This window comes from Garra rufa, chromosome 6, assembly GCF_049309525.1.
Source record: "Garra rufa chromosome 6, GarRuf1.0, whole genome shotgun sequence".
Taxonomy (NCBI): domain Eukaryota; kingdom Metazoa; phylum Chordata; class Actinopteri; order Cypriniformes; family Cyprinidae; genus Garra; species Garra rufa.
In genome coordinates, this window is record NC_133366.1 from 19,460,610 (window position 1) to 19,469,285 (window position 8,676).

At 37.1% G+C, this 8,676-nt stretch overlaps 1 protein-coding gene across 1 annotated transcript; it reads right to left on the reverse strand.

The window, feature by feature from the left end:
* Positions 1 to 1,404: 1,404 nt before the first annotated feature.
* LOC141337259 (von Willebrand factor A domain-containing protein 7-like) lies at positions 1,405 to 8,060 on the reverse strand. Its single transcript, XM_073843041.1, has 14 exons — positions 7,863 to 8,060; positions 7,034 to 7,318; positions 6,828 to 6,921; positions 6,585 to 6,713; positions 6,281 to 6,467; positions 5,914 to 6,083; positions 5,642 to 5,751; positions 5,329 to 5,445; positions 5,054 to 5,248; positions 4,808 to 4,940; positions 3,111 to 3,263; positions 2,909 to 3,004; positions 2,315 to 2,580; positions 1,405 to 2,178 (listed from the first exon to the last, which is right to left on the reverse strand). The coding sequence occupies exons 1-14, from the start codon at positions 8,058 to 8,060 to the stop codon at positions 1,801 to 1,803; spliced, it is 2,511 nt and encodes an 836-aa protein (XP_073699142.1). The 3' UTR covers positions 1,405 to 1,800.
* Positions 8,061 to 8,676: the final 616 nt, after the last annotated feature.

Sequence of the window (8,676 nt, forward strand, 5' to 3'; positions counted from 1 at the left end):
GACTGTCCACAAGAATACGTGCTGTGGGAAAATTCAGTTTGAAAATTCAGTCCCTTGCAAGTCAAAAAAATGAAACTAATAAAAACCACCATACAGTTTACTGATTACATTTTGACTGATTACACGTTTTCTGGAATGTTATTATATCTAACTAAATATGAGATCTGAACAATAGATAAAGCAAACATAAAGATTAAAATTAAGTTTTATTTTATGACATTCTATAATTAAAAATACAGAGGGGATTTTGGATATCTCTTTTTATCGCTGCATAAATCGGAAAATACTGTCAGAAAGAAAGAAAGAAAGAAAGAAAGAAAGAAAGAAAGAAAAACCATGTTCACTATGTTTTACACTGTAAAAAGTCACCAGTTTCAACTTAAGTTTTTAAGTTCAGCAGCTGCCTTAACATTTTAAGTTAAATGAACTTAAAAGTAGTCTTAAAAGTCATTTTAACTAATTTTATTGTCGTGAGTTAAAATGACTTGTAATTTCTGATTTAACTTAAAATTTTAAGGCAGCTGCTGAACTCAAGTTTTTAAGTTGAAACTGGTGAAATCTTTTTACAGTGTAAGAATAAAATGTTGTATAAAATCAGGTGAATTATTAAGTATATCAACAAAACCCCTCTGTAAAAATCTTCAGAATATAACATGAAAATGTCGGCAAAAAAAAACTCGTTTTGAGAAAACGCTTTTAAAACATGTATTATAATGCAAAGATTCAAATAGAAAGGGTGCAGTAAAATAAACACTTAAAATTGTATTTTGAATGTTTTCTTTTTAAAAGCCTAAAAGCACTTTATGAAAATCTAAGTAGCCCAAAATCTCAAAACTGACCAATGCATGAAAAACTGTTTGTCTAGTGTTTTGCCTTACATTTTTAATAATTTAAAACATTATTTTCAGCAAATAACATTTTTTATTTTTAACTTGAAAATTCTCACAAAATATAACATGTTATACAATTAGACAAATGTTAAAAACAAAAAATGTCCAATTAGACAATTGTTGGATTACCTTTTCGCAGATTTTGCGTGTGTAAACTGTATGCAGTGTCTGTCTGTGTATTTATACACCTTGCATGTCAGCGTCACACATACTTTTAATGTAAATTAGAGATTATATAAATGATAATCCTTTCTGTAAATGTGTGTGGCTGTAAGAATGTCAGTAAGGAAACACATTTACTTCCTTATTAACCACTATTGTTGATTGTGTGCCCTTTCAAATCGTGTACACCTTGTGCTTGATCTAACAATTGTAATGGTGCCTCGGTTTCCTTGACAGCTGTTAATAACCCATACCAATGTGTAACTTACTTTCTGCATAACAAACTTTCACAGAACTTGGTATAATATGTATTTTAATAATATTGGTAGATCAAAAATCACAATCGTACACATAATTTTATTCATTTAATCCTCTCAAACTGTCTGAAACCTTACAACTTATAATCACTAATGAGACAGGAGTTCAGTGCAGCCCTTGAGCCAAAGAGAAACTGAATGAGAATGGAAGCTATTATAAAAAGCTAAATCAATACATGAGCTTACACAATGCTAATGCCCCTTATGTGAACTTTGTCTTTAATAAACATTCAAAAAGATCAAGAGTATATACTGCACTACTCTTGAAATCACAGCTTAGCAACAAAAACTAGTCCCAAACACACCTGTTCACATACAACAAAAAGTGAGAGTGAAATTTCAATAGAAAGCTTTAACCTTGATTCTTTAATATTTACCCAAGAGAGACAAGAAAAGATTTTAAAATACAGTGCTACTTGCTCAAATGTTATTTAGAGACATACAAAATGGCAAATGAAAAAACAGACGAAAGAAAGGCACATGGAAAACAAGTAACAGCCACTAAAAATAGTGTTTGCTGTGGAAACAGTAAATCTCAGAGTGATATAATTCAGGTCAGTGGATCCCGGAGCTTCTGCCTCAATAGTGAGTGTGACATCTGTCCCTGACTCTGTGTCAGAGGGTGCAGTTAATGTGACACTTCCCTGAGCACTTCCCCCTGGTCCCAGGATCAGAGAGCTGGAGAAAGACATGCTGAAGCCCTGGTCAGTCCGGGCTCTGATAGTGTAATTGCCGTCTGTAGTATTAGTGGCCACTGTAAAGTTGAGACTCATTGGGACTCCAGGCTGTGTAATGTTTTGTGATTGGGCCTGTGGAAAAACAGATACAGTGAGCGCATGTTATTTGTCAGTCTTTAACACCAAACTTTTATGTAAAGTTAAGTGTATTTTGTTTAATATTACAGTTTTTTACACAGTGTCTGTGTACTCAACTGATAGTTCTTACCGTGACAGTTATTCTAGATCCTTTATGTTGGACAGGTGACTGCCTCTGGAATTGACTAACCAATGACGAGTCATTCAACAGCCCTTTCAGCTGCACCACAAACGCCCATTCTGGGATTCTGTCTATGTTGACCAGGAATTCTGTCGCACCAACAGATTTGATAGTTCCATTAACAGCACCAGATCCTGAAGCTTCAACTAGAAGCACGTCAGTCACTGTGACTGAATCTCTTCCAGTCACAGAGACATAGAAAGTAGCATTTCGACCTGATCAACAAACAGAGAAAAGACAGTGAAGACAATATAGTATTAAGTATAAAACCAAGAAACATTTTACTGGTTAATTCAGCGAAATTGCATGAAAAACCTCAACCCAAAGATCTGCATGCAAAAAGGTTTCACGCAGATTCTTATTGAAATGACTAGGTTTTGCCCATGGAATTACATTGCACAATGGTAACTGTGACTGCATCTTAAAACTAAATTTTGTGTGAATGTTTTTTATTTTGAATACTAATTATATGATGCATGTTGCCCGCAACTAACAGAAGACAATTTATTTGGAGAACGGATGGATGAATGATGCATGAAGTACCAATAAAAGGGCGAGTGAAACTCTGTCCCCATGAGTCTCCATGACCTCCCTCAACTATCTCCACAAAGTAAAAGAGGACATCCACAGAACTCTGACCTGTATTCACAGTTGAAGGAATTTTGAATTATGGACTGGCATATGGAGATTTAGAAAGCATAGAAGCATTAGTATTTTACACCTATTTTCAAAATAAAAACTTTACCGATAACTTTTAGGCTGTAGGAGCTTGTAGAGTTAATGCTGATCTTCCATTCCCCTGTCTGGTTGTCAGAGTTGAGTTTTACTCGCTTTAGATTCCCTACAGTCAGGATGCTGCCCAGAGGACCATCTGCCACTGAACCTGACTGAGACACACCTGAAGAAGTGGACAAGAAAATGTATAATTAAATTAAATAAGATGTTATTCGCATTATAATTATTACAATATCCTAACTGCACATCCCAAATATTCTATGGAACCTTAAAGGTACAGTGAGGAAAACAATTATTTGATCCCCTGCTGATTTTATAAATTTTCCCACTGACAAAGAAATCATCAGTCTATAGTTTTAAAAAAAGTTATAAATTCTTTTGCATTTTAATGAGTGAAATATGTATTTGATCCCCCTATCAATCAGCAAGATTTCTGGATCCAAGGTGTCTTTTATACAGGTAACAAGATGAGATTAGGAGCACTCCCTCTAAGAGAGTGCTCCTAATCTCATTTTGTTACCTGTTTAAAAGACACCTGTCGACTGGAGCAACCAATCAATCAGATTCCAAACTCTCCATCATGGCTACAAGACCACCGTCAAGCAACTTGGTGTGAAGGTGACAACAGTTGGTGCAATTATCCACAAATGGAAGAAACACAAAATAACTGCTCAATCTCCCTTGGTCTGGGGCTCCATGCGAGATCTCACATCATGGAATTTCAATGATCATGACAACGTTGTGGAATCAGTCCAGAACTACACGGGAGGATCTTGTCAATGACCTCAAGGCAGCTGGGACCATAGTCACCAAGAAAACAATTGGCAACACAGGTAAATCCTGCAGTGCCCACAAGGCTTCTGCTCATGAAAGCACATGTACAGGCCTGTCTGAAGTTTGCCAATAAACATCTGAATGATTTAGAGGAGAACTGGGTGAAAGTGTTGTAGTCAGATGAGACCAAAATCAAGCTCTTTGGCATCAACTCAGCCATGTTTGGAGGTTTAGGAATGCTGCCTATGACTCCAAGAACACCATCCCCACCATCAAAAATGGAGATGGTTAATCTGCTAAGGGGACGGGAAAACTGCACCGCAATAAGGGGGTGATGGACAGGGCCATGTACCGTCAAATCTTGGGTGAGAACCTCCTTCCCTCAGCCAGGGCATTGAAAATGGGTCATGGAATGGTATTCCTGCATGACAATGACCCAAAACATACGGCCAAGGCAACAAAGGAGTGGCTCAGGAAGACGCACATTAAGGTCCTGGAGTGGCCTATAGTCAGTCTGACCTCTGTGATTGCCAACAAGGGGTTTGCCACCAAGTACTAAGTCATGTTTTGCGAATTGTCAAATACTTATTTCACTCATTAAAATTCAATGATTTTTGTCATTCTGTCTCTCACTGTTCAAATAAACCTACCATTAAATTATAGACTGACCATTTCTTTGTCAGTGGGCAAACATCTAAAATCAGCAGGGGGTCAAATAATTTTTTCCCTCACTGTACACTCCAAAAGTGCATTCATCAAATATGGAGTTGTATGGATTACCATTGTGTTCGTTTTGTGTGGTTTTTGAAGTGTCCACCTGATTAAATGGCATAAGGGCCGGTAAATGTAAACATTTTAATTTATGGGAGAATAATCTATTTAAACACTATAAAACTAATTGAGTGCATGCTGTGCAGTACAGTGTTGATGTACCTGTAGGGCTGTAGAGGGTAAAGACTGGAGAGTCTCCTGTGATATACACAGTCACATTGGACAGAGTTGGATCCAGTACAAATGAAAAGTTTTCTGCCTTGGATGAACTTCTCTCTACCTGAAGAACAGTCACCTTCAAGAAACAGGTTTTGCCACATCAGAGAGTTACAGAGTTACTGCCACAATTACATTTACATTATAAACTGCATGTCATTGTGACATTGTGATCTCATTGTTGGAACGTACCAAGTCAGTGGTGATTACATCTGTAATGACTGTAGTGGCCTGAGATAATGTAGAGATTGTAACCTCTATGGTTTGACCACCAGAAACATGTGCCAGGTCTCTGTAAAACTGTATGTCTGACTGAGACAATGATCTTGATAATGAGACATTCTGTTGACTACGTGTTGAAATAGAGTTTGTCAGCAGGAAAGTGACCTAGAGTGCATGAAGAAAAAAAATGTTAAGACAAGGTATCTCTGATCCTAAATGAAGAAACTAATCAATCAGGCACTCACTTTTGACTGGGTGCTTTGCATCATGGCCACAACTGCACTTTTTAATTCGGTGTCCTTTGCTGAAGCATCAGTGAAAACAAAAATATCTGATGATGGAGGAGCTCTTGTCAAAGTCAACTTTAGATTCATGAAACAATGAAACAAACAAGACAAAAAAGTGTTAGTATTATTATGACTCTCAGTATTGTGGATATTAAAGCTTACCACAATGATTTGTTCTAAATCGAAAATTTTAAAATAAATACTATTTGAGTGTACTGGTTTCAGTGTGAACTTTTCACAGGCTGAATGAAGCTTTATATAACATACACACCAGCAGTCCTGACAAGCACAGCCCTGGGTTTAAACTATGAGACGTTGACAAGGAATTTATTTGCTCTTTGAATTTATCTGCATCCCCAGTTCTTATCAGAGGTCCAAAATCTGTGTATTGAACAATATAAATATGGTGAATATTTTAGTTTTATTTTATTTTAGAGCACCAGTACATAAATGGCTTCCTAAATTTTATGAAACAAAATACTTCATTCATATTACCACAGTGTGTACATATAAAAACTGTTTTTTACAGCACAATATAACTACCCTGGTCATTAAATGGAACTAGAATGTATTCTGAAGGCTCCTCTGATGTTCCTTTCCTGCTGTCTATGATACTGAGGGACACTTTCTTGGCCTCTGCAATGTAATTAGACACACTGCCTGTGACGTCAAATACAAAAGCTAGAACTGAGGTCTGACTGAGGCCCATCAATCTAAGAGAGAAAGAGAGATAAAAGGGAAACACAAATTTAAGCAGTGGTTCTACTGATGTTTACCTAATGTGTGCATTAGAAGCTGGAGATTTGTATGTGAAGAAATGTTAAGGAGATTTGCATGACTTCTAAAAACCCTGCAATACAGTGGTTAAAAGTGCTATGTTAGCAGCATAAAAGAAGGAAGAAGAAAATACCGAAGAAAGGCTTGGTCGCCTGTGGCCAGTCGGATGTCTTCCAGCAGTTCCATAGTAGCGTTGATGGCCATTTCAGCAGCATGGAGGTGAAGGACGCCATGATTTGAACTGATGTCATCCTTATTGATGCCTCCAGTGGGTTCTTTAAAACTGGTCCTGTCAAGAGCGCTGCCATGGCTACACTTGCCTGAAAGAGTTAAATATATTTTTGTTTAAACCAAGTGTTTGTGAGTTTAGTAGCTAGTGGCCTCACTGGGAATTCTGGGCAGCCAATGCTAATGAAAGAGAAGCTAAGCTTCCCTACCTGCAGGTTTGTTTGGAAGAAAAAGGTCAAAATATCCTGAAGTTAATATCTTCTGCTGCAGTACCTCTGTGAGAATGTTGTCAGTGCAGTTATCTCCAACACAGCTTTTGCACGTTTTTGTATTGGAACCTAGACATTTATCCATCCAGAATATATACAAATTACTTGACATATCAAGGTCATATGATACAGCTAAATGAGATACAATTCATAGACTTCTTCAGAAAGTATACAGCACAGTACTTGCTAGATTGTCAAGAGGAAGCTCAGGTTTGATCAGCGTGCTGAAAGGAGCAGTGTTTCCCAGTTCCACCCAGTTACTGTGGCTATAGAAATCCTGCACACAAAAATACATTCTTGATTTTGATTTTTAAAAAATGCTGAACAGCATACAAAATAAAGTAAACTAGTTTACACACGTTTTCAAGGACTAACCGGGAATAACATACCTGTAAAGTATGACATACAGCCCCAAGACTAGTGCGGGCAGACAAATATTTCCCCTTTTGGATGCTGACTTTCACAGCAGCTACACCCTCAGTGATGAGGTCCCGTCCATTTTTAAAATCTTCATTATCAAAATGATGAGCAGTACTGAACTGCTTTCTATCAACAGCTGCATTGCTAAGGGTAGTTTGAACAACTGCCAGATTGAAAGTGGATAGTTTTAACAAGGTTGAATATGAATTTGAGCAGGCTCTCTGGATGGTAGTTGGAGTCAGTTTGTTGTTAATCTGGGGTGGGAAGTAAAGGGGGGGAAATTAGCATTGACCCAATAAAATTAAAAATAATTATAAAAAAAATATTATGAATTTTGCAGCCTTATCTGCACTAAATGCATGGGTAAAATTTACAATAAGAAAAAAATCTTGCAAGATATGGCATCTAAAGCATTAACCTCATTAAGAGTTAACTGGTTTACAACTGGGCTTGTTTCTTTTTGTAGAAAGGCAAAATATGCAATTGCTTTTATTTTAAAATACTTTTTTTTTTTTTTTTTTTTTTACTTTTAAAACACATTTCTGATTGCTTAATGCATGAGACCCGAACCAGCAGTCCAAGTTTAATCCTTGGACCAAAATAGATTTTTTACATTTTAAAGATTTATAAAAGGAGGCCTCTTAAAAGCATAAATATATGTTTTCTCCTGTCTGTTTCACATCATAGCTCATAGTCAGTATTTATTCTTGAATGACATTCAGTGTCATAAGGTTTTGATTCATTTTTTAAACATAGCATAGCAATCAAAGTAGTTCACACTTATTATTCTTTTCTTACTGGTAGTGTAAAGTCTTTCCCCCGGGCAATGGCTGCATTACGACACACTTCCGCCATCTTTCGGAGGAAAGCTGTCTCAGTGATTTGTTGATGGGTGAGGGAGCCATCGCTAGGGAGGATTTTGAATGCTTCAGCCTGAGGGGGCTGAAATAGACCCCACTGGAGGAGAACTATAGCCACTACAAGCAGTGAAATCATGACTGTTGATGATAACTGTGGAACAAATATTTTGGAAATTAATTTCTTACAAAAGTGATAATTTTTTACAAAATATGCCATATTTTCCTTTTCCTTCCTGTGTCTTCAACAATTACCCTGGTGAGTGGAATAATGTTACAAACCTGCAGATTAATGCTCCGTTGGACATGAGTTTGGATGTGCAAACTAGTTGGAATGTCCTATTTCCAACCTCAACAATTTCTCAATCTGATGTCACGGTCACATGTTGACCACATAATATTGTCTTGACAGAACGAGAGTGCTTTGTGTCAATTATGGCAAAAACAGAAAACAATTAACATAAACCCAGATAGCACACATACGTCTGTAAGATGTCTGTTAAAGATCTGGATTGGATTTGAAAAGCATATGCGTTGTACAAACATCCGATAGATTGTAACAGCCAGAGTACAGCAGAGTATTACCAGTTGACGCCACACGGTGGCGCCCCCTTTTTATTTTGTCACTGCGTAACACCTAATGTGGACGCTGGTGAAAGCTACAGACCACGAACGTTCCGTCCGGTTATTATTTTACCGCAGGTAACAGTTATATGCCGTGAGACCTGGCTTGTATGGTCTGCATCTGAGAATAA